The sequence below is a fragment of the Acomys minous genome (genome assembly GCF_964271855.1).
Source record: "Acomys minous genome assembly, chromosome: 3".
In the NCBI taxonomy this organism is placed as follows: Eukaryota; Metazoa; Chordata; class Mammalia; order Rodentia; family Muridae; genus Acomys; species Acomys minous.
In genome coordinates, this window is record NC_140485.1 from 16,178,351 (window position 1) to 16,204,965 (window position 26,615).

At 43.5% G+C, this 26,615-nt stretch overlaps 1 protein-coding gene across 3 annotated transcripts in view; it reads left to right on the plus strand.

Moving 5' to 3' along the window:
• The first annotated feature begins 1,363 nt into the window (after positions 1-1,363).
• FERMT1 (FERM domain containing kindlin 1) overlaps positions 1,364-26,615 on the plus strand; it is a 35,392-nt gene continuing 10,140 nt past the window's right edge. Inside the window, exons 1-11 of one of the 3 annotated variants that reach the window (XM_084777256.1) lie at positions 1,364-1,624; positions 1,794-1,861; positions 4,135-4,303; positions 6,683-6,916; positions 9,407-9,553; positions 10,815-11,028; positions 12,355-12,457; positions 18,935-19,042; positions 19,598-19,729; positions 21,366-21,415; positions 25,963-26,087. In XM_084777256.1, coding sequence (XP_084633382.1) covers positions 4,153-4,303; positions 6,683-6,916; positions 9,407-9,553; positions 10,815-11,028; positions 12,355-12,457; positions 18,935-19,042; positions 19,598-19,729; positions 21,366-21,415; positions 25,963-26,087 — 1,264 coding nt within the window. In that variant the 5' untranslated portion in view covers positions 1,364-1,624; positions 1,794-1,861; positions 4,135-4,152. The remainder of the gene's footprint in view (positions 1,625-1,793; positions 1,862-4,134; positions 4,304-6,682; positions 6,917-9,406; positions 9,554-10,814; positions 11,029-12,354; positions 12,458-18,934; positions 19,043-19,597; positions 19,730-21,365; positions 21,416-25,962; positions 26,088-26,615) is intronic. The other 2 variants (XM_084777257.1, XM_084777258.1) reach the window with 2 other exon arrangements.

Genomic DNA, 26,615 nt, shown 5'->3' on the forward strand with positions numbered 1-26,615 from the left:
TATCTTTAGTTCGTGCTGGGCAAAGAACTCAGGGAAAGTGCTCTGCCACCGAACTGCATCTTCTGTTCCTAAAATCCTGCATTTGTTGATAAAGTTCAAGAGATATTTGTTTATTCCGGCACTGGGGATAGAATCCAGAGTGGGGTGTGTGTGTGTGTGTGTGTGTGTGTGTGTGTGTGTGTGTGTGTGTGTCATGAACGCTCTATACCACGGAGATACACCCCCCCTCAGCTTTTAATTCAAATTTAAAATACTTTTAAACCAAACCAACTCCTAAATACTGTGATGTTCAAACGAAAGCAAAGATTCGACTTTAATTTTCCGAATAATTTCGATTTAAGAAATTAACACCAGGCCAGGCGTTGTGGCGCACGCCAGTAATCTCAGCACTCGGGAGGCAGAGGCAGGCAGATCTCTGTGAGTTTGAGGCCAGCCTGGTCTACAGAGTGGGTCCAGGACAGCCAAGGCTACACAGAGAAACTTTGTCTCAGAAAAAGAAGAAGAAGGGGGGGAGGGGGAGGGGAGGAGGAGGAGGAGGAGGAAGAGGAGGAGGAGGAGGAGGAGGAGGAGGAGGAGGAAGAAGAAGAAGAAGAAGAAGAAGAAGAAGAAGAAGAAGAAGAAGAAGAAGAAGAAGAAGAAGAAGAAGAAGAAGAAGAAGAAGAAAAAGAAGAAGAAGAAAAGAAGAAGAAATTAACGCCAAAAGGAAGAAATTAACGCCAAATATAACTCATGTACCTTGAGGTCTGAGGCAAGATGCATAAAAGTTCCCCAAGGAGTAGCTCTGTAACCCCAGAGCCCAGCCCCAAATGTATGCTATACAGGAGAGGTTCGACAGGCTGTGTTTATTATCCAACGTCGCCCACACTTCCTGGGCGGGCAGCTGTCTGGGGAGTACATCCAACTGGAAAGTAACTGCTGACTTCCTGGGGTGAGCCACCCCAGGAGCGGTCCAGCCTTTATCTTATAGGTTTGTCTGATCAGAGGGGTATTCCGCCTGCTCCTCACCTTTTTGGAGGACTGACATCACCCTCTTACTCAGAGGTGAATCGCCTCTGTGCATGCCACCTGTCTGGTCAGGCTTGCTCCAAGAGCTCCGCATAGGCAGACTGTTGCAGACAGGAAGGGATTCTCCCGACGCCCACCCCTCCCCACCCACCCCCCACCACCCGGGTCTCAGTGATGAATTTACCTAAGGGGCAGGGAAGTCCGCTGAGCTTTGGGACGCAGGTACCCAGAACCCTGGAGGCGTCCAGGAAAAACCTTATAAAAGTGGAGGCGGGAGGGGTGGAGTGTTCCAGGCTGCTTGGCTCCTGCCTGGAGCAGCCCTGAGGCTCCATTCCACCCTAACTGCAAGCAAGCGAGCAAGACCTTGCAGGCCAGGCTGGGCGTGCCCCCGCCTGCCCGGCATGCTAGCCTGCGCTGGGACCCTGCGGCCCCGACACGCGGGCTGTGCTTGCGCGCCGGGCTCCAGGAGCTTACACTGGCTGTCGAGAAGTCCCCGTAGAGTCACTGGTCCCACCGCAGCCTTGTGAGGTGCCCGAGAGAATCCTGCTCGCCCAAGGCGGTCTCTGGAGACGCAGGCTGTCCACGTGCGGGCTACTGGACCCGGCAGGCTCCATAGCAGGTGAGCTCCCGGGCTGGATGTGATCACCTTCTTGGGCCCAGTAATCTGGCCGCTCAAATTAACTTCTGTTCAGCGCGGGCTGTTGTCGTTAATGTGCAAGGGACAGGTGGCTGGGCACAGAGCATACCTTGCAACACACTCCAAAACCAAGGGTCCGGTTATATTACAGGCTTTCATCGCTCACTTTTCTTCCCGTCGTTCTTTGAGCTGTGGCGGGAGCACCCTTAACCGGGGAAGGTAAGTCCTATTTTGGTCTCCTTGGGTGTGCTTCCACCCGCTGAAGTTTACTCCACAAGTAACAGCTTGTTGAGTATGAAAACTTTAGGCCAAAAGAAGGCGCGGAGAGATAGGAAAGGAATGTAGGAAAACCAGATTGTCTTAATTTTAGGATGAATTTTCGTTGTAAAAAATATATCTATTGTCTAAACAAACGTTTTAACCACTCCGGTCAGGAAAACTAAGGACCCTGTGTCTGAAGGCCAAGGGAATGAGCAAAAAGAAATCACCTTTAAAAAAAAATAATGTTTGTATTGTCTCTTCACTGCTGCTCTGTCTGTAAAAAGGATAGATGTGGTTAAAAGCTAGAATTTCATTTGTGTGTTAAAAGTTTTCTCTCCTGTTTTTGTAAAATGGGTGTTGGCGGGGGAGCTGGCACCGGGATGGTAGCTGGTGCACAGTGCAGAAATGCTCCCGCAGGCTCATGCGGGAGCAAGCATTACAGCCAGCTCAATCACTAAATGCAAACAGTTGCGCGCCCTGAGGGCCTCTATGTTGAGAAACACAGCACTGCATCCCTGCACAGCACCCTTGGGATGCTTCTGGTTATAGAACACTCCTGAAGTCTTGAATTTGATTCAAACACCTTAAATCTGTCCCGATCATACTCAGGTGTGCACGAATCCACCTATGGATTTGTGGTAGTAAATGTATCTATGTATTTTTGAGGTTATTAACTTAGTGCTTGCAAACACACCAGCAGAGATGAACACGTGGTATGGCACGGGTGGTTTAATGATCCATCACTGTGAAAGCAGTGCCTCCTGGACACTATTACCGGCCCAGCTTCGTCTGAGAAGTTGAAGCAGGTACTGAGTTCTACACCTCCATTTTTAGAGTATGAGCCACAGAAGCTGGCTGGGTCTCAGAGTCTCTGGCTCTGCCCCACACCTCCATAGGATGCCCTGAGACTGGGTGTCACCCTAAGGAGTGCTGCGTTGGGAATATGGGTGCAGTGGGTCCCTCAAGATAGGCCTTATGAAATACAGGCTTCTCATAAGCTGTCTAACATAGAGCTGTGAAAAGGATCCCTTATGGTCATTTAAATGGCCTTTATTTAAGGTTCTTTAAAAAGCCCACATTAGTGGTAACATCTGAGCCAACAGCTTGAGTTTTGGCTGCTTTGAATAGTTCCTAGAACCACCAGATCATCTCAGTCTGGGGTCTATTGTTTTCTCTCCTCTCAACGCCTAGGAGGCTTCAACTTGCTACCCTATCTTCAAGACTAAATTTTGCCCTGTCACTCATGTTTCTCTTCTTAATATTTTGCCCAAAAAATGTGTCCAAATACATTATGGAGAGAAGAGTGGGGTCATAGACCTGTCATGTCAGCACTTGGGAGGCTGAGACAAGAGGAATGCAAGGTAGAGGCAATAGAGTGACTTTGTCTCAAAAAGTAAAAATAAAACACTTAATGTAATTTATGCATCAATTATTGTGTGCTTTAAACCAGTGACTTGCTTTGGAGGAAGAGGCATATAGCTCAGTGCTAAGCTCATTTGACTAGAATCACAAGGCCCAACATTATAGAAATAAGACATTAGCTTAAGAAAAATCAAATACACGACAATAGTTATTGTCATGTGTCTATGCCATCATGCACATTAAGGTAAGATAGTGACTGATATACAGTTATTTTGTTGAGATTTTGTTTTAGGGTCCTCATACCAGAAGGTACCAATATTACTGGGATGAAGATAATAGCACTGATGTATTAGAGATGCTAGAGAGAGGATTTTAGTGAAAATGGCTTTAGTGGAAAGCTTCTTAAAATTGACTTTATTGAAGCATAATTTTCATACAACAAAGTGTGTTGAACTGTTACATTAAAATACGTACACTTTAATCACACACAAACTATATCTCAGTAAAGATGGGGGCTACGTTAAGATCTCATGGAGTATTGCTATGGTTTATGTATTTTGTCAAAATAGTTCAAAGAGTTAAGAAAAATTAGCAGAAGGGGAAAAAAATCAAGATTGATACATTATGTGTGTGTATGGGGGAGGGGGGAGAACATACCCCAGAAGAGAAAAGAAGATACAGAACTTTAGATAATTGAGATTATGTTTATGTTAAGTTTCTAATTTAGTGTCCAAGAGCACTGCAGAATTCTTTGAGCAAGAATCTAAAATAAATATAAAAATGAAAGGCAATGGCTTTTCACTGAGAACCTGCAGCACCTTCCACTGTCCTCTGCCACTCTGACATATGTTTGCCTTTTGTCCCCGAAGACACCTGCCAGTGCCACAATGCTGTCATCCGGTGACTTTGCATCTGCATCCTGGGAGCTTGTGGTCCGAGTTGACCACGCCAGTGAAAAGCAGCAGAAAGAGGTGACGTTGCAAGTGTCTGGGGACCTGCATGTCGGGGGAGTGATGCTCAAACTGGCAGAGCAGATGAGTAAGTCACTCGCTCTCCATGGTTTTCCTGTGCCTGAAGCCCTCTCTGCTACTTCACCATGCCGTGGCTGGCCCTCCACTTCCTGAGCTCATGTTCCTCTTCCCAACCCATAATTTCTCCCAGGAGGAGAAGCAGGGACCATGAAAGAACATAAGGCAAACCCAGCCACTACCGCAAAAGCTTGAGTCTTTGGTGGCAAACAAAAGCTCTCAGGAAGGTAGAATGCTACAGTCCTACAAGGTCAAGGGTCATCACACAAGACACCCACAGTGATCTGAGGTGACATGGCAGTAGACTACTGTGTCCATTCTCTGTGGATACTTGTGAACTTCAGCTAAACTCAGCCTGTTGTCAGTGTGTCATTGCACACATGCCCGTCAACAGAGAAGAAGTCGTCTTCTGGCCTTAGAATTTAATATTGTTTTGTGTTTATTTGAGGCCTTGGATGCTGGCTTTTCATTTAGACTTAGACAAAGCACTTTTCTAAGTGCACCTTCAACAGAAGGTAATGTGTATATGGAAAAGTACACTTGTAAGGCTCTGGTCAGTGAATGTCCATATTCACATGGCCATCACCCAAATCAAGAAGACACATCACCGGCTCCCCCTCTCAAGCCCACACTTGCTACCCACTCCCCATCATTGTTTCACTAAGGACCACCACTATCCTGGCCTCTTACCTCACTTTTTTGAATTTCCTGTAAATGGGCTTATAAAGGATATATTCTTTTTGTTTGTTTGTTTTTGTTTTTGTGGAGTTTTGCTTGTTTGGTTGGTTGGTTGGTTTTGGTTTTTCGAAACAGGGTTTCTCTGTGTAGCCTTGACCGTCCTGCACTTACTCTGTAGACTAGGCTGGCTTCGAATTCACAGCGATCCACCTGCCTCTGCCTCTGTTTCCCAAGTGCTGGGATTAAAGGCGTGTGCCACCATGCCTGGCTTAAGGATATATTTTTAATCAGCTGCTTTCTTTTATTTAATTTTATGTTTGAAAGAAGTCCATATTGTTGCATATAGTTTGAGTTCATCTAGTTTTGTTGCTAAATAATACTCTATTTTGTGAGCCTATCACAATTTATCTACTTATCCCCTGATGCACATTTGAGTTATCTCCATTTCATTTTATGTTGGTGGTGATGTGTGTGTGTGTGTGTGTGTGTGTATTCTCTTAATAGACATTTCTGTTGAGGATTACATTGGTTTATTTCTTTGTTGTTACACCAAAAATACCTGAGGTTTGGTGACTGTAGAGAAAAGATGATTATTTTGGCACATGGTTCTGGCTTTCAAGACAGCACAGGTATCATGTAGCAAGGCATGTGTGTGTACATGAATGCATGTGCGCATGTGTGAGACGTGGGTTTTCCTATCTCTTCTTATAAAGCCACTAGATTCAACCAGAAATGCTCCATTTCCGCAGACTTCATCTCCGGAAACCAAGGGCAGATTAAGTTTCTACCCTCTTCATTCCTAACAGTGGGGACCAAACCTCAACGCGTAGAGCCTCAGGGGACACTCAAGCCATACCCCAGCCACAGCACCTAGTTTCTGTGCCACAGAGAACAATCACTGACTCATTGTCTTCCATAATAATCTCATGCTTCTACCCAAGAACATTGAGAGAAGAGGTTGCTAATTCAAAAAGAAGCAGCAGCGTTCACCAAGGGAGAAATAACAAGTAAATTAAAATGGTGATGTCTCTTGAGGCCAGCCTGGTCTACTGAGCAAGTTCCAGGACAGCCAGGCCTACACAGGGAGAACCCTGTCTCCGGGTCCGGGTAGGAATTGCTGATGTCTCTTAATTCAGCAAAATGAAAGACTGAATTGACTTCACACCAGGGAAGGGAGACCTCTGATACTGATGTTGAGGGACAGTCAGGGTGTGGATGCTGACACTGAAGGGAGAATGCATAGGTCTGGCATCAGCCCAGGTGCTTTGTAAACTGCAAGAGAAGCCACATGTGGCTAAGAGAGCTTTCCGTGGCATGTGTGGCCTGGGTGGCCTGGGTGGCCTAGGTGGACCATCCTGTTCCCTTGGATCCAATAGTGAAAGACTTCGTTTCTAGAGGAGATTAAGATTGATTAAAGCCATCAAGATTGGTGGGCAGAGGGATTGAGGGTATTTACCATTCATCAGAAGAAAGATTTTGTTTTGTTTTTGTCGTGATACTTAAATGTAAATGAGGGTAGAGTTCAGACACCATGTATTCCTGCCCCTCCTAGGAGACTTTGGAAGGAAGGTAAGAACTGTTGAGCCTTGACCCATAAAGAGAATATAAGCAAAAGATTGCGGCGCTTTTTGCGCTGTGAAGAGACCGGGGTGCCTGGAACCTCGTGCTCAGCCTCCTCTCATACGATTTACTGTGTTTTCCACTTTTGCAGACATAGCCCAGGACTGGTCAGACTTTGCTCTGTGGTGGGAGCAGAAGCATTGCTGGCTTCTGAAGACCCACTGGACCCTGGACAAGTGCGGGGTCCAGGCCGACGCCAAGCTCCTCTTCACCCCTCAGCATAAAATGCTTCGCCTTCGCCTACCCAATGCCAAGACAGTGCGACTTCGAGTCAGCTTCTCAGCTGTGGTGTTTAAGGCTGTCGCTGATATCTGCAAAGTGCTAAGTGAGTTCCCTACCGAGGCCCACGGTGCCCTTTAGACTCTTGGCAAAGGAAGACAGGAAAATTACTTGTGCTTTCTGCCCGCCTCAAGCAATGGCTGGAGAACCCTCCTTTACAAGGAAGTAAACTCCCACACCTAGTGCAGAGCACTGCAGCCCTTCAAGTGGAATGAAAGGAAAGGAACACTATTTGCATAACTCAGAGTCATTTCCACAAGCTTACAATTAAATGTTCATATACCTTTGTAGGGAGAAGCAGGCATGTTAAGAATGCCTCTCCAAACTACACTCAGATTTTTTTTGGGTTGTTTGCTTTGTTTTGTTTTGTTTTTTTTTGAGACAGGTTTTCTCTGTGTAGCCTTTGAGGTCCTGGGCTCACTTTGTAGACCAGGCTGGCCTTGAACGCACTGCAATCCACCTGTGTCTGCCTCCCTGAGTGCTGGGATTACAGATATGCACCACCACGCCTAGCATACTCTTGGATTTTTAAGACAAACAAAAAAGTGAGACTTTGGTTAAATCCTTCACTGTGACACATGGAGTAGTCTCTGTCTTTGAGGTGAGGGTCCGGCACACTCTAATTCCTTCATTAGTATGTGGCTCCTGAAAAAGTCATTAAGAAGCTTAATCAGGAAAGTTCTCTTTAGGAAGAGAGCTTATCAGTACAGTGCTTGCCTTATCAAGCCCCTAGAGACCTTGTTTTTAAAAAGATGGGCACAGCACTACACACTTGCAGTCTCAGGAACGAGGGGCAGAGAGAGGCTGGTCTTTTGCATTCACTGGCCAACTAGCCTGCCTATTTGGCAAGGTCTAGGCCAGTGAGAGGCCCTGTCTCAGAAAAACAACCTGGAAGATGCCTGAGGAATGACACCCAAGGATGTCCCCTAGCCTCACACACATGTGCACACAGGTGCAGTGTACCTGCATACACACAAATATCTGCATACGTAACACACACACACACACACACACACACACATTATTTATTAATAGAAACCTAATCTTATTTTTGTTTGGCTTTTAAATATGATCTTATGTAGCTAAGGCTTACCTCAAACTCATGATCCTCCTGCCTCAGCCTCAAAACTACTGGGAGTATCTGCATGTGCCCCAGGCCCACCTAATGAACTGGTGTCTCATGGTATAATATCACAGAGATGACACTATCCTAATGGCAGCTCTTAACATCTCAGCAATCCCCACTGGCTGGGATAGATACAGCGTTATGGCAGACTCCCTGAAGAGTAGAAGAGGAGCAGATCTTAGGCGGAGTTTCACTTTGTTGTTTTATGCTTAATGCTTACACTATAATTGAGTTATCAGGTGTGTATAAAATATGCATCTGGGTTGGTTCCAGGTGTGTTTTGTAGCTTGACAGTCAGCCTAGATGATGGGGTAAGTCAGCTGCTGTGCTCTGGCCTCAGCACACCAAATAGTTCATGAGCTGAGTGGAAGAAAGGACCTAGGAGAGCAGGGCCAGGACCCTTAAAGCAGCCCCTTCCTTGGACCTTAGCTGAAATTAAAGCTGCTCAGTGTGTTATCAGCAGTAATGACCACAAGTGTACCCTGGGATGAGTTGGGGAAGGGCTATCATGGCTTGGTTTCTTCAAGAGTCAACTCTGAGATAAGGGACCTAGAACTTAGGTCCTGATGCCAGGAGATACTGTGTGGAAACAGGGAAGAGAGATCGTAAACATCCGGTTTCCAGTAAGAGCATCACACTGTGGCCAGCCAGGACCTCTGGGAGGCAGTGTGAAGGTACCAAAGAAGGAATCTACCACTGAAGGCTCTTTGTGGGGAGGAGCATAGATGCTCTCACATGGACCGTTGGAGGCGGGCAGAGCAGAACATGGCTAGCAGCCAGCACAAACCCTTGACAGACACATAGATGCTCTCAAACTATTGGAAGTCAGGTTGGCATACATTGGAATGACGGAGACTCAGAAGGCAAGGCAGGACACCATGAGGACACCTCCACAGGGACGCGTACTATGTAGGGGAAAAGAAAAGATCTCAGAGGCAGTGGTCCACAAAGAAAAAAAGATGTGCCTTGTGGTTAGTTACAAAAATGGGGGGGAGGGGGGCAGAGGGAAGGAGATGGACGGGGGAGGAAAAGAGAAAAAATGGTAGCTTATAGATAACATAAGCAGCGCGTAGCGCTGACCACGGTTGAAGCTGGTGGGAAACCTGCGGTGAAGGCACTGTCCCATCCCCTTTGCACTGGGTATGTTAGAAATCTTTTCATCACACATTAAAACACAAACTATAAATTACACTAACTGAAACTTCTGCCGCCATTTGCTATCCTTATCCATCTTGAGGGTCTTTGTCCCTTTCTGGTCTTCCAAAAGGGATGCGCTGGGTGACCTTTGCAGCCACCATCCCCTGAGACCTGTCAAATACTTAGAATGGCTTTGAGGCTCAAAAGGAATTCTTTCGCTTTTTAGTTTTCTTGCTTTTTGTTTTTGTTAGTTGTTACTTTGTTTTATTTTAGATATTAGAAGACCAGAAGAACTTTCGTTGTTAAGGCCTTCTGGTGACTATTCTAAGAAGAAAAAGAAAAAAGAAAAAAATAATAAAGAGCCAGTGATTGAAGACATCCTGGACTTGGAAAGCTCCTCAACAAGCTCAGGCTCCCCAGGTGAGGGGCTGCTGTTCCAGCTGTGGCTATAACTGTGACTGTAGATCCCAAAGGAAAGCCAATCAATCAGTCAATCAATGAATTAACCAACCAACCAATCAATTAGGCAATCAATCAATCAATCTCTCTGTCTCTCTCTCTCTCTGTCTCTCTCTCTCTCTCTCTCTCTCTCTCTCTCTCTCTCTCTCTCTCTGTTTTTCTCTGTGTGTCTCTGTCTCTGTCTGTCTATCTGTCTGTCTGTCTGTCTGTTTTTCTGTCTTTTCCTCCCTCCAGACCCTCAGGATCAGAGGGTCTAAAGGAGCCACCAGAACCCTTAAAGCAAGAGATGGGATCTATGCCTCTCACTATTCCTTTTCTTCTCCCTCCATCCCCCACCACCCCCACTTCCTCTCCAAGCAAAGAAGGATCAACTGACAAGTTGAGAAGGGAATATCTAGTTAAGCTTAGAAATGTTTTAAATTTAGACTTGTACAAAGGTATGCCTAGTAGCTCATGGTTTTAATTGCGTATCTTATGTTTTAAAATGCTAGTACATATTGCCATGAATTGTGGGTGAAAGAAGTAAATTTTAGAAAGAAGGTAACTTGTATCATTTAAACATATTTTTCTTCTCCTGGTTTGTCTTTGTGTGGCTCTTTCTTAAGCCTGTTTTCATTGGCTTGTACAGGAAAAGGCAGGTTAAGATTTGGAGGAGGTATACTCTTTTCTTCCCATATCAAAACAACTTCACTAGCTTTCTTGCAATATCGTGGGCTCTCTTGTATAGTATATTCCAATACAAAGAGTAAAAGGGGGATTTGAGTTCAGTGTTAGAGCCAGATAACCAGCTATTGTATTCTTAAAAGCAAAAAAACATACCTAGCACTGGGGAGGCAGAGGCAAGTGGATCTCTGTGAGTTCGAGTCCAGCCTGGTCTACAAAGCTAGTCCAGGACAACCAAGGCTACACAGAGAAACCCTGCCTGGGGGTGGAGAGGGAGGAGCAACATAGCTCTTTGCTGTCTGAGACACTTTGTTTCTATGTTCTCAATCTGCTAATAGCATGGGGAAATAAGTGAACTTTGATTAGAAAAGACTTACTTACCAACATTTATCTGTGTAGGTTTTGGGAAACTTTTACATATCTGGGATCCCAAAACTGGAAGGTCCAGACAGAATCTTTATCTATGTGTAACTGACCTACCATCCTGACTCCTGGTCCATTTAAATTTGAAACTCATTTTAGTATAATCTTCTAAAATGTTTCTTTCCTTGCCTCATAGTAAGCCCTGGCTTGTACAGTAAGACCATGACACCCACATATGACCCCATCAATGGGACACCAGCCTTATCCACTATGACTTGGTTTGGTGACAGCCCTTTGACGGAGCAAAACTGCAATGTCCTGGCCTTCAGCCAACCTCCTCCACCACCGGATGTACTAGCCGACATGTTCCAGCCTCGATCTTTGGTTGATAAAGCCAAGATGAATGCAGGGTAAGGGTGGGGCTCCATCTTCCTCCTGTCTGAACTGGCATTCATACACTAAGAGATGGGGACTATCTAATTTTTGAGTTAATAGCCATGAATATTGTTCTTCTTAGCAAAATTAAGAGGGCTATCTTTAACAGAAAAAAAAAGATGAACACAGACTATGGTGGTCCCAGTGCCTGTAAAGGGTGACAAAACTGTTGTATTCAGATAACTTGATGTCTTACTATCCATGACTATAATTCTTACTGTTACGGGTGTGAAAAGAGTGTTGGGGCATAGAGAGTAGTCTAGAAGCATGGTGGCCTCTATGAACCAGTTAGAGACGTTGAAGGTGGTCAACCCAGCGCACACTTTATTTTGTAGACCGTCGCTTCTCCCTAATTAAAATTAAGATGCAACATTACTCACATTTAAATGTTTAGTAGCCACATCTGGCTAGAGATTAATGCATTGCCCAGCACATGTGCCTTTTCCCATCACTGTAGAAAAGTCTACCAGGCATGTCCAATGCACGACCCATAGCTCACACATGCACAAGATAACCACAAATGTATCCCAACACAAAAGTGTCAAGTTCCTTAAATTACGAGGTTGTTTTTTTTTTCTTAATTTCTAACTGTTGTACAGTTCGAGATCATGAACTTTGTAGATGACAATGCTGTGTTGCTTGTCAAAAGGCCGGACACTGGCTAAGCTGGACCTAGCTTTGGGCTGACCACAGTGTAACAGCAGGACAGGTGGTCAGATACAGACTTACATGCCGCTCCACATGGAGCTATAACCTTGCATAAATCATCCAATTCGCTGAGACATGGTCACTCCATCTGCTACGCTGAGGTAACGACAAACATGGTGGTACATATCTAACCCCGGTGCTCAGGAAGCCAAGGCAAAGGAATCACATGTTCAAAGCCAGCTTGGACTACAAGTGAGATTTTTTTCTCAAATTAAAGAAATAAAAAGAGAGGGAGGAAGAAAAGGAAGGAGGGAAGAAAGGAAGGAAGGAAAGGAAGGAAGAGAGAGGGGTGGGGAAAAGGAAAGAAACACTAGCTATCAACTCCTGCCATGCTGAGCTCGGCACAAAGGGGAGATGCAGGCCCAGCAGGTGCTTCACCAGCGGTCAGCAAACCCTCATGGCTCCTTCACTTTCATATATCATTAAGAATATTTTTTTATCTTAAAAACAGTATGGTAAAGTGCAAATATAAGCTATTGTGTGCTCATTGGTTTTGTTGACATTGTTGATGGATTTATTTAAAATGCAATGTTGGGGGTGGCTATGAGTGCAACGTGGACTGGTTTATTAAATCCTAACCTGTTCTGTCCTAGTTGGCTGGACTCCTCAAGATCCCTTATGGAACAAAACATTCAAGAGGATGAGCAGCTACTGCTGAGATTTAAATACTACACCTTCTTTGACTTGAATCCTAAAGTAAGAAAGTGTTCTTTTGTTTCATCTTGTTTTCCTTGTGTGGTGTGATTGAGAGCCTGTTCTTAAGAACAAGCCAGGACCACAAAGACTCCACCACAGTGTTAGAATGCCTTTTGGGAAAGGGGCTCATCTAAGCAAAGAGCCCTGCAAGTCACCAACTCCAATTTTAGGCCCAGTCTCCACCTGTAGCTTATTTGGAAAATTAAGGAGAGATGAGATGAGTCTTTGGGACTTCTCTTGCCTTCCCGCCTCTGGGTTAGCCATTTGTGCGGAGTCGGGTGGAGCATCAGCCGCTAATTGGCCCATTGTAGAAAACATAAAATGAAACAGTGTAGTCTCTGGGTGGCCAGGCAACCCCCTGCATCCACCCTAAGCAGGCTGGGTTTCTCTCTGAGCCTTTGTGTGAGGAGCTTGCCTCAACCTTTCTCTATACTTTTCTCCTCTGCAGCAGCGTCTCGGCCTTCTTAGTTGATTTATATCTGTCTTTCAAAGGCTCATCTCAGGTCCCTACCTTCCCTACTTAATTTCTTCAAAAGACAAAACAAAAACAAAAACAAACAGACAAAAACCAACCAGAAAAAAAAACCTTACTCTTTTTCATTTCGTTTTAGGGATGTGTGTACATGCATGTGTTCATGTGTGGGGGTGCATGTGTGGATGTGTGTGTGCGTATGAAGGCCAAAGTCAACATCAGACGTCATCCTCTACCACTCTGGCTTATTTTTAAGACAAAGTCTCTAACTGAAACACTAAACTCACCAAATTCAGCTAGATTGGCTGGCAGCAAGCCTCTGAGTTCTCCTGTCTACCCCGGCCCAGGCCCTGGATTACAGAGAGGACCACCGTGCTGGGTGCTGGGACTCCATCTCAGGTCCTCATGTTAAGCATTTTACTGACTGAGCCCTATTCCTTGTCATTTTTTTTTCCTTTGTCATTTCCATGGAAAAACTCTGCCTAGCCCTTGGATGGGACAAAAGTTAAAGCTGATGGTCCGCCCTGTGTCTGGAATGCATGATCCCAAGTGAATTGTGGTAAAAAGAGGAAACTTTGGCTTTTCAGCAAAAGTATTCAGAGATCATGAATGTATCCCTCTCCTAAGCAACTGCTTTGTTCTGTTCTCTGCTCTTTGTTTACGTTCCTTGTGAACCACTGTTTGTGGTTTCTTTTTTGCACTGTCTACTAGACACAAAGCAATACATTTTTTTGTGAATTCACTTTTTTGTTGTTTTTAAAATTGCTTTATAAACTATAAAATATTTCTTACCTACAAAAGTTTTTTAAAAATAATATGTTAGCTTGAAGTAAAATATTTTTTTTTATTTTTAATTAAAATATGTCATTCACTCCCCTCTCCTTCTTCAAACCCCTCACATGACCTTCTCCACTCCCTCTCAAATTCATGGCATCTTTTTTCTTCTCTATTATTCTTGCATATATATGAATAAATACATAAATACAATGTGCTGACTCCATTTGTGTGGTGTGTGTGTGTGTGTGTGTGTGTGTGTGTGTGTGTGTTTAAGGCAGACTACTTGGCATTGGATAATTGATTACAGATTTCATCCCTGAGGATGACTAATTTCTAACTCAGCAGTAATTAACTGCTTGTTGCTCATTATGTATGAGTGGGGTCCCATGAGACTTCCCCCCTCCATGTTGGAATGTCAACTGTTATTAGAATTGTTCAGGTGTTAGTTAGGCAGATGTATATGACAGCTTCACTGTCATATCTGGAAGACACAATTTCATGGCAGACTATCTGGTCATCTGGCTCTTACCCTCTTTTCTAGAATGTTCTGAGTTAGGTGTAGGCGATGTGTTGTACATGTGTCAACTAGGGCTAGGACCCATAGTCAGTTACTCTCCCCATTTTGAACAGTTGTGGACTCCTGTAATTTTGAACATTTGTAGCAACAACAACAAAAAATAGCCTTCTTTGATGAGGGATAACAGCTACAGTTACCTATGTGTATAAGAGTAAGTATTTACAATTAAGTTAAGAATTATACTGTTGAGGAAAGTGAGGGTAGTAGGTTCTCCTAGGTTCCCAGTACCAGGCATGATTTCTCTCCTATTAAGTGACACTTGGGTCTAATTGGACAGCTGTTGGTTACTGCCAAGGCATGAGTGCCACTACTGCACAATTAAAAATGTCTTTCCATGCTGGTTATTGCTGCAATTCGTAGGTTCATAGGTATCATAGCTGGATAGGACTTTGAATTGTTTTTCTTCCTTGGAATTTTGCATAGCACATTCCGGTACTGTGAAAGCTGTACTCCAGGAAGGAGGCTTTCAGGTCAGCTCTAGCTCATACTCCTGAGTTCTGTGACTGAAATTTGTAGTATCATCAACAGGATTTTCACCCTCAACTTCTGGGAGGCAACCAAGGGTGATAGCTATAAACTATAATACTTTAGGAGTCATTTGGACTCCCCTGACCAACAACCCAAAAGGAGATTTTTTTGTTATTCCTGTTGCTGAGGATCTGTGACTGCATTTTTAAGCCTTAGCCCTGCTGCAACTGAAGTCTTTCCTCATTTAGTCCCCAGATTAAGTATGTCGCTCTGTGCTTTCTAGTCTCATAATCTACCTGAAATTGTTTATAAACCAAGTAATGACATATAGGAAATATACTCATACAGTTTGAATTGCTAAGTCAGTACTCTGGCCCTGTTTTATGTAACCAAAGGATTCCCCCATCTGTTTGTTTATTTATTCACGTACTTATCAAGCAATTATTATTAGCCAAAAACTAAACTGCGTGCAGGGAATCAAAAAGTGCCAGGCTTTAAAGCCAAGGAACTAAAAGGCATAGGTCTGCCACATGAAACAGTAAACCGTAGTGAGCAAAATCTTTATCAAAGCAGACATTGTGTTTTATACACACACACACACACACACACATATATATATATATATATTTCTTAGTTGAATAAAATCCAGGGTAGGCCTCACATATTCATTGTAAGACAAAATACAAAATAATCTATCCTCTGTGGAAAGCAATATGGCAATATCTATAAGAATTACAACTCTACTTTGACCTGCAACTGTACTATTTATAGCATAGTGGTAGTTATATAATTTTACACACTGCTACTATAGATCATTAAGAAAAGATTGGAAACCACCTACATGTCCATCAGTAGAGAGCTGAATAAATATATTACGATATGCCCATATTACACTATTGTTAAGAAGAATGAGTCAGCTCATTTGGTTTGTGGTTAATACGTTTGCCTCTTTTCAATATGTTTGAAACATGTGAACTGAGGAAAGAGCCTTTTTTTTCTAACTCTGACAGTCCACGGTATCTTCAAGTTTTGTCGGCAATAAGCACATTAGAAGACCCCAGGATACTGACACCCCCCCCCCATTCCCAGCAGACAGAGAACCTTGCGGTCAGATGTAAGCAGTAAGCTTTCTTGAGATCATGGAAGTGATGATACAGGTTTAGTGTCCTGTGTCATGGTTGGCGTGTGGATATGCTGGGACTGAGGGGCTAGCAGATATCTAGGTGGACAGTTCGTCAGCCAAATGAAGTTCTGACAATCTTGACATCACTATTTCGATTCTGTTTATAATTCTGTGAATTAAAACAGGGCTCTCTTTTGTGTGGTGTGGTGTGGTCTGGTGTGGTGTGGTGTGGTGTGGTAGTGGTTGTGTGGCTTTGGGTTTGTTTGTTTTTGAGAGGAGACTGGCTACATTGCCAGGCTCGTCTCTAACTGCTTTGGGCTCCCCTGTACCTGGCATGATTCACATACGCCCACAGCTGGACTCAGGCACGCTGTATTTCTTGTGCTGTCAAGTCCTGGTTGAACTATAATTTATGTACCATAAAACTCATTCCCTGGAAGCCAGGCATCATGGCACACACCTATAGTTCCAGCACTCAAGAATTTGCTGAAATAGGATCGAGAGTCCAAGCCTGGGGCAGTGGTGCACTTCTTTAATCCAGAGTAGCCAGAGGAGACAGAGGCAGGTGGATCTCTGTGAGTTCGAGGCCAGCCTGGTCTACAGAGAGAGTCCAGGACAGCCAAGGGTACACAGAGAAACCCAGTCTCAAAAATAAAACAAAAACAAAAATTAAAAAAATAAAAAATAAAACAAACAACGTCATGGCTAACCATCCTTGCAGACTCTTCACACGTGTTTACTAGCCTATATTTTGCCAGGTTTCCAGGGCCTTGTACTCCCTGTATAGATGAGGGCTTTTACATGCTTTGAGCCGGCAGCTTTTTACCTTATTGGAGCTGTCATTCATGTCAGTATATTATCTAATTTGCTCTTTTATCGACCGAAACATAATCAAAAAAACAAAGATTACCAGCCACTCCACCTCCCACAACATCAGATACCATAAATACCTAACAGATATTGCAGTCTGAAAGAACAGAAATTCTGTCATCTTATTTTATTTTGGGTTCGCTAACTTTTGATAATGCTTGTCAACTTTTCCAGTGTTTAAAAGGCCATTTGGTTTTCTCTGTGAGACACCTGTCTATGTTGACCCTATAACCTCTTAGACTGTCTGATTTTTATATTCATTCATGACAATTGTTTATATTAATAGATATTGTCTTTTCTATATATGGAAATATGTTCCAATCTTTATCTTAAGATGTATATAACCTATAAGGTTATTTCTCATTGTAAATGCTGAATTTTGCATGTCAAGTCTACTTTGTACATTGTAACTTTTATCATCTTGTCATGTTGAACTTCCTCCCCAGGGAGAGAGCGTGCACTCAGCCTGCTCCAGGTTCTAGGTCCAACCCCAAGACAAAAAGAGAGAGTAAAAGCAGGAAGAAGAGGGCAAGGAGGAAAGGGGGAAAGGAAGGGAAACAGAAGGCTTCCTCCGCTCATTTAAAGACCATAAATTCACCCACACTATATGCACAGTTAAATGCTTTTTATGTATTCACAGAATTGTTCAACTATAGCTGCTGTCAATTTTCAAAACATTCCATGACCTGATTAATTTACATAGATAGACAGATAGGTAGATAGGTAGGTAGGTAGGTAGATATAGAAAGATAGGTAGGTAGGTAGATAGATAGATAGATGATAGATAGATAGACAAACAGATAATTTCCCTTCCCTTCCTTTTAAAAGCCAAATATCGTAGTTACTTCTCAATTTCTGTGACAAAACACCTTGACCAAGGCACTTTATAGGAGAAAGAGTTTATTGATGACCTACAGTTTTATAGGGTGAGTCCATGCCCTTTATGTTGGGGAGCATGGCAGCAGGCACAGCACTGGAGCAGAGACAAGAGAGCTAACTGGGAATGGCATGGGCTTTGAAACCTCAAAGCCTGCCCCCAGCAACACATCTCCTCCAATGAGGTTGCTCCCCTTGACCCTTCCCGAACAGCTCCACCAACTGGGGACTAAGTACCCAAACATATGAGCCTATGGGGGACATTCTCATTCAAACCACCACATGGGTTAGTGTGTGTGTGTGTGTGTGTGTGTGTGTGTGTGTGTGTGTGTGTGTGTGTGTGTGTTATGGACTACCTTTTGTTTATCTACTTATCTCCTGATTGGCATTTGTGTTGCTTCAACATTTTGGCTACTCTGGATAACGTTGCTGTGAATAAGTCCCAAGTATCTGTTTGAGGTCTTACACTCACTCTTTTAAAGGAATAGAATTAGAATTGCTGGCTCCCGGTTTTTATTACTGGTTTCTCTGCCCCGTGTTAGAGCCAGCTGTGTACTGGTGTCCTGAAGGCACTGCATCCTCACCACCCCTGGTTATTACCTGATTTTCAGATCATAATCATCACAGTGGTGTGAACTGGAGCCCCATTGTGGTTGTGTATGTTTAATTCTTTAATCCATGCACCAGTTCATTTGGGGTGATGTTATTTTTTTTTCCTTGTTTGGGATTTTCCCCCCAAATACCCATGCATTTTCCATACTGTATATAATGGCTTTTACTTTCTAGTAAATGTGTGTGCATGTGTGTGCACACACACATGCATTAGTAACTGGTGTCCATCATAAACCAATGCAATGCTGCTGTGATTTCGGTGTTTGATGTCTGATGGTACAAGTATCTCTTTCAATGTGGTTCTTCTTCAAAGTTGTCCTGTCAATACTTGAATATTACTTCCTCTGCTTTACCTAAAGAATTGGTACAAAGTTTCCTCTTAAAAGTCCCTGTCATAGTCTTTTTGGAATGGCAAAGTTTGAAAATTAGCTTCATCTTTGACTACCTATCATGAAGTGCTTGTTTTTACTTTCAATATCCTTGTTATATGGAGAGGAAAAATCCTGGGACCTAAGCTGGATTGATTTAGATGCTTGAAAAAGCTCTGGGAAATATTTAGGGGAAGTTCCTTCCAACCTCAGAAGTCAAAGGCAAGTGGGGGCAGCGGGAAGATAAAGAATGAGCTCAGTTGTTCAAGGGCTTTTGTACTGTGGAATACAAATTGGTGCCCACATTTATATATGCATCTGTTTCTTCCTCAAGTATGACGCTGTACGAATAAACCAACTCTACGAGCAAGCCAGGTGGGCTGTTCTCTTGGAGGAAATCGACTGCACAGAAGAAGAGATGCTGATCTTTGCAGCCCTGCAGGTTATGGAATGTCTGTAGCTTTTCTTGGGGGAGGGAAGGAATTTTAGTTTGTTCTGATTAAAGCATTCCATTCATTTGATGACATGAATGAAAATTGAGAGACTGGGTTTCTATGTAAAGTGCACACCACATAAGGCACCTGTTCTGCAACTCCCATCACTTGCCTCCTGCAAGTGACACTGCAAGACTAAGTTTGACCACAACTAAGTGTAAATCTCAAAATTAGTTTAATTAGATGTCATTCGCTGCAAAGACACACCTCCTTCCAGAAGGTGTTCAGGAGTCCAGGGAAATTCCTCTCAAAGAAGAAGATGGTTAATGATCCATCTGTGGCTGGAACATTTCTAAAACCTTCTGTCGTGAGCCAGATAAGGTAGAGGGAGCACCTGCAATCCTATCAATGTGGGAGGACTGAGGCAGGTGGATCATAAATTCAAGAGCAGTTTGGGCTGCCTAGAGAGTTTGAGGCTAGCCTGAACAATTTAGCAAGATCCTGTCTCAAAGACACACGTTAGTTTAACTAAACAAAAATAAAACCCTCTGTTCGTGTTTTAGTACCACATCAGCAAGCTGTCGCTGTGTGCTGAGATACAGGACTTTGTAGCCAAGTCCGAGGTCGATGAAGTGGAAGCTGCGCTGACTAGTTTGGAAGTGACTCTCGAAGGAGGAAAGGCTGACAACGCTTTGGTACGGATGCGTCGGGTAGCTCAGGAGCTGGCCTGACAAGTGCACACTGGCACTAAGAGAAAATGTCTTCCAAAAGAAAAATATGCTGCTCGTGTGACAAGCTTAAAGTTAGCAAGAACTGGCTCTTCTCGGGTTAGCTCTGCAAGGGAGGGTTAATGTTATCATCACCAATGGAAACTTTTGTATTGCATTTCTGCCTGGGATCAGTTGACACCGTGTGTGGGGAAATCCCAGTGGGCTCCACTACACTAGCAGGAAACACAGAGTTGGTCCTGTAAGTGAAGAAAGAGCCACACAGCCTATAGCATGGGACACATAAGAAGGTGAAGAAAAAGCTTGGAAACCCTTAGTGTCTGGTCATATGTTGCCACTGAGTAAGGCTGACAAGAGAGATGGCCTTTCTCTAGGACAGTGTGGTCCTCAAGCTGTGGCTTGCAACTCCTTTGGGGAGTTGAACAAAACTGAAACAGGCATCTCCATTAAAATTCATAACAGTAGCGAAATTACAGTCATAAAAGTAGCAACAAAATAATTTTATGGCTAGGGAATCACAACAAGAGGAAGTGTAGTAAAGATTACAACATTAGGAAGGTTGAGAACCACTGATCTGGGATATCACCAAACATTCCTAAACATTTTTTTTTTTAATTTCAGAAACTAAAACTCTCTAGTCATACCTAAGGGGGGGGGGGGGACAAAGAAACCAGTAAACACGCTTGCCCCTCCCCGCCCCCCGAGAGGCGGTTGGATGACAGCCTTGTGATTGCAGTGCCTCTGTGGCTTGACTTTCACTGGGCACTTTTCTTTTGTTCCAACCAAAGGAATTAATTGCCGGTTTAATCACATCAGACCCAAGCAGTGGGTCCGCTGAAACTGGATGCAAATGAGCGCTACATTCTTATTCCAACCCCCTGTTAGTTCTCTTATCAAGAACTGCCTTAACATGGGACACTGGTTTCACGGGAGAGCAGAGCCAAACAGGAACTGGAGCTTCTTTTTTTGCCTGCCACCTGCACTGAAAATGTAACAGGAAGTCAATCCTTCTTGTAACAAGTGAGAAATTCCCTCCTTCCCTCCATAGCTCTACGGGCTGCAGCCAGCCTTCAACTGCCACCTCAGAATGAACTTTGAACCAGGTCCGGTTCAGATTTAATCAGTGACCTGGAAGCCACTGTAGTTTCTGACTTTAACTTTAAAATTACAAAAGATCTGTTCACACATGAAATCATCATTTCTAACTCCAATTTTTAACTTGAATGATGTGTAGGTATAAAAGATATAAGTTGATTTTTTTTTAACTTCTTTTCACATTCTTATCCTCATTAAGGAAAAAAAAAAAGCACAAGTAACATGTTAACAATTAATATTACCAACCAAGTCACCATCCAGAATTGAGAAAACAGGACTTTGTCTCCTGCCCAGGAGCCCTGCAAGCTCCTCATTCAGCGCCATTCTTTTCCTCCTCTTCCCCAGAGATAGCTGTTGCGGTTCGTGGAACCCAGTCTCTCATTTCATTTTAATTGATTCAGATTTGTTAAGTCTCTGTGGCACCTGACTGACACGCTGGGTGACACAGGTGTGGACTAGCAGGGCCATCTGTGACATTCCTGCTAGTAACTCTTGTATTTCTCCTTAGGAGGACATTACTGATATCCCTACACTTGCAGATTATCTCAAATTATTTCGGTAAGTATCTTGAAAGGGCAAAAGAATGCCTTGTAAGAGACTCTCACAAGTAGGGTCTGGGATTGGACATAGTTCATACAAGTGGGGCAGGCTCACAGGTCAAAGATAGGCTCTGAGTTATGGCCCTTGGCATAAGACAATGGTGGGTTGAACCTTAAACTCCACCACATGCCCTAGCCACTTGAATGGAATTTTTAATGACTCTGAGCTTTAGCTTCCTACGCTATAAAGTAGGAGTACCTTCTTCTTGAATTTGTTGAGGGCACTGGATAAAATATGGGCATTTGAAGACTTTAGCAGAGTGCCTGGCACAGACGTGCTCACGGACCAGTGGCATAGACTTGAGCAGGTCGGCAAGAGTGAGCATGGACACCGCAGCAGTGTTTCTGTTAGGGTCTGCTTGGGAGGCTCGGGACTGGCACCATCTGAGAGCTGTTTGGCAGTGTAAGAATTGCTTGTTTGCAGTACTTTGTCCCCAGGGCTTACAGGGAAGGGGTAACCTCCATTCACTTGCTCAGTGTTGGCCAATCTGCTGCCGTTTCTGTTTGTCTTAATGGGTGACAACCACCTTTGTGATAGTGCCAAGGTGTGCTGGCCTGAAAGAAACAAGGCAGTCCTTGTGTCGCTTTATGGTTTATTGACTTTTCTTAACAAGCCAGCACGTCACTGGAGCAGGTGGTTTGGGGGCGGGGGGTGGGAGGTGGGGGGCAGGGGGGGTTGGGAATGCAAGTTGCTTTTGACAGTGCAGGAAGCAAAGAAGGACGTGCAAGGAGTGCGTGGTAAATGGGGTCTACGTGAGAAGCAAGGATCCAAAGATGACATTTGTCACTGGGTTTCTAGTATTGGTTTGTCTGGTCGCCGGTTGTGATGATAAAGTGTGATTGCCAGTAACTTCTGTGGCATAAGTACCTGTAACTACAGCTGAAAAGTATAATGATATTCAGAGCTTGGCGTGGGCGGGGAGGGAGTAATTTGATGTGGCGAGTATAGCTTTACAAAATATGCATAATGATTCCACCTAGAAATTTAGTTCCCGTAGTCTCCAAATAGAGTACAGCCAGCAAAACGAACAAAGACAGCCTCTCCCTGTAGACGGTCTAGTGTGTACAAAGAGAGGACATGTTGGAAGTGACCTGTGGCTCACGCCTTTAATCCCAGCACTGGGGAGGCAGAGGCAGGAAGATCTGAGTTCGAGTCCAGCCTAGTCTACAAAGCAAATCCAGGACAGCCAAGGCTACACAGAGAAACCCTGTCTCGAAAAACCAAAAAAAGAAAAGAAAAGAAAGAAAGAAACTTAGTTCTGCAAATGAAGCCGCAGCCACATGGGAATTGGGTTTCTGTGCCCTGGGGCTGGTATCCGTTGTTTTGCTTTGTTGGGTTCATTGCTTTGATCGTTTGTTTTGAGACAGGCCACTGTGTGGCTCTGGCTCATCCGGAACTCGCTATGTAGACCAGGCCCTGCTAACACTCACAGAGAGATCTGCCTGCCTCTGCCTCCAAGTGCTGGAGTTAAAGATGTGTGCCACCAAACGATAAGGGAAGTCTAAACCGAAGCTGATTGGGACCACAAGACCCATAAAGCCTTCACAACTGCAGTGCTGAAAATACTCAGGGAGATGCAGATATACTTCAGATGGAAAACAATGTGAGTTGCCGCCAAAAGTCATAGCACATGAGCTGATGGGCCATTAATAATTTTGGATGATAAAATATTAAGAAACTATCTAGTGAGTATGATTACAATCAGTAAGGAAATTTAAAAGTAAAAATTCTGGCAAAATAGAATGTGAGTTATTGAAAGGATCCAAAGAGTAATTCTGAAGACAAAATGTGTAGCGTAGAAATATTAAATTACTAAGCAGAAACATGAGGACTGCTGCAAGTCTGAAGCTAGCCTGGGCTACATAGTGAGAACCTGATGCCTAATAAAAGAATTTTAGTTGTTTCAATATATTAACCATTAAATCATTCAATACCATCAAAGAAAATCCAAAAAGGCATACATGTAAAATGTGACTTAAATAACTAAGGAGGCCTCACTTGCATCTACTGGGAGTTCTAGAAGAAAGACTTGGAAAGAATGAAGAATTCGAGAGAGAATATTTAAACTTTTCTTTCTTTCTTTTTTTTTTTTTTTTGTAAGTCTTGATAATAAAAGTTCTTAAATTCATTAGATCATGGGTCTTGGGAAAGATAAATCAATAAATCAGTAAATCTTGATAAACCCAACCATTGATAAGAGATCCGAGGGAGAAAACGACTGACTCCCTGCAGGAAAACAACAGAGAGGTAGCGTCCCAGCCGTGTCCCACGGGCAACCGGTGTAGACGGGAAGAGGCCCAGACAGTGCTGAGAGAGCTCTCAGCCAAACCTGTCAGGTCCGCTTCCTATATACCCCATAAGTATGTACCACACAAACATGATCCTAATAAATTCCACATTTGAGAAAAGCAGATTTAGAAGTCTTGGCACTGTTAGTAAATGACATCATGAGAACAGGAAGGAGGGCAAAGCCGCAAGGTGCCGCCACTGATAGCAGTGCCACTTTGGAGCAGATAAAATGGCTCCGTGAATGCTGCAGATAAAGTTATTTATAGGCAAGCCACCTCAGCAAGGGCTGCTAGTTATACTTACACATGAGCCATGCAAGACAGGAGTCTTAAAAATATCCGAGGATCTTGGCAATGCTTCATAAAGAAATGGGTAATAACATGAATGCTTGGTCCTCCCATAAGACTCTCTAAATCTCAAGGCCAAGCCTGGTCTACAGAGCAAGTTCAAGGGTATCTAGGGCTATATAGAGGAACCCTGTCTCAAAAATCCTGGGGTGAAGGGAGCAGGTAGGGGAACTCATTGGCTTCACATGTAGGCAAAGGCCTGTGATATTGTAATGTTTTGTTTGCGAAAACTAAGTATCCCAACCTTATGACCTTTTACTCATCACTTGTAAGCCACCACATGCTTCCAAAGCAGTAAACACTCTGACTGCTGCTTGAAAGAACAAGTAATAATATAACCAGATTTCAAAAGACTGTAATGTTGTGAAGATAGTAGTTTTTAGATTTTTTTTCATACTATATGCATGTGAGTGTTCTGCCCGCACGTATTATGTTCACCATGTGCACGCCTGGTGCCCACAGAGGCCAGAAGAGGGCGCGGGACCCCATGGAAACAGTTACAGATGGCTGTGCGCTGCTTTGTGGGTGCAGCAAGTGCTCTTAATTGCCGAGCCTACTCTCCAGCCCCCAGACATAACACTTTTATAATATTCTGCAATGTTTCCATGGTTACCCTGTTGCCAATAACCATGCCATGCATGAACTAGACAAACGTTGTGTTTCTAAGACATCAAATGTATAGAAGCATAGGGCAGCATGGTGGTGTGGCCTGGAATAAAGAGGAAATGGGCTGGTGACCAAAGGATACAGAGACTCAGCCTGTAAGATAAATGAGTCCCGGAGGTCTCTACAGCAGAGACCTCTAATTTGCTAGAAAATTAACAGCTCCTGTGCTGAATAGAATAGAAGGAAGGAAGGCATGAAAAAACCACGAGAGGCTTCAAACATGTATATGGCACTAATGGCAGTGATTTCACATTGGTAATCCCCAAACTCATCCAGGTGTATACATTAAGTATGCACAGCTCTTTATAATGTTGGTGATACCTCAATACAGTGTCTCAGTAATTTTTATACTGGTATACAAAGCAATACATAATGGCATCCTCCTATGTAAATGGCATTGTACTTTCTTCTCATTCATTCCCCTCCACTATCCCCCCAATAAAGTGGTTTTATAAACACAATAATGACCGAGGACGTAGAATGTTTGTCTAGTGTGCCAGGTCCTGGTTCAGTTCTTAAAACCATAAAAGAAAATAAAATGTCTGAATGCTTTTAAAACTTGGTAGCATATATTCCCACACTAAACAGAGCTACAGTGAGTTTGAAACATACTTATTAAAAATATTAAAATGAGTATATTCTACTTAACTTTCCTACATAAGTGACTGGCTTCAGAGAAGATGGAAGTTAGTAGTTTTGTCTCGACAAATACTTGTACATGTACATGGGGCTATGGCATCACAATTCAGCTATCACAGCTAAGAGAAATCCATTGGGTTTTAAATAACAGTTTCCTTTCTTGAAATGGGCTGAACATTCCATTCACTTTATATTTTTGTTTAGGCTTAAAAGGGTTGTTGTTGTTGCTGCTGCTGCTGCTGCTGCTGTTGCTGTTGTTATTGGTTTGGTTTGGTTTGGTTTGGTTTGGGACATTTTGGTTTGGTTTGGGACGTTTTGTTTTGTTTTGTTTTGTTTTTTTCAAGACATGGTTTCTCTGTGTGTAGCCTTGGCTGTCTTGGAACTCATGCTGTAGACCAGGCTGGCCTCGAACTCACAGAGATCCACCTGTCTCTGCCTCCTGAGTGCTGGGATTCAAGACGTTCACCATCACCGACTTGGCTTCATATTTTCAGTAGCACAGTGTAGTAATGTGCTCTGTGATTCTGACTAATGTTTAAATATTTGCTGTACTTTAATTCGCAGGCCCAAGAAGCTAATGTTAAAAGCTTTCAAGCAATACTGGTTTGTCTTTAAAGACACATCTATAGCCTACTTTAAAAATAAGGAACTTGAACAAGGAGAGCCAATAGAAAAACTAAACATCAGAGGTAAGAGCTTCCTGCGCCTCACTGTGGCACAGACTGAAAACACGGTTCCAGAAGGATCCAGAAGAAGCTCTGAGCCTGCTGCTTGCCAGACAGCAGCTCTTCTTCATCACAGGGCAGGAACATTGTGCTATGCACTTCCGTCTCACTCAGCATGGGAGGCTTTCTGACTCAAAAACAGGTTGCATACAGGTTGGGGGGGGTGTAGCTTGGTGCTAGAAGATGTGCTTTTGTGCAAGGTTCCTGGTTCAGACCCAAGCACTACAGAAGAGGGAAAAAAAAATGCCAAGAAATGCGTTTCATTCTTAATTACATTAGTACCCATTCTGATGTCTGAAAGTGCATCAGCACATCAGTGTCTCTGCTCCCTGACTTATTTAGCCAGCCAGCGTGCTCAGCTATGCCAGGGTAGTGATAACTTCCTGAGGTAGGAGGATTATGGGTTCAAGGCCAGCCTGGGACACATTGAGAGCTTGTCTCAAAAAAAAGAAAAGAAAAAGTTATGTATTTATAATTATTCCTAACAACATA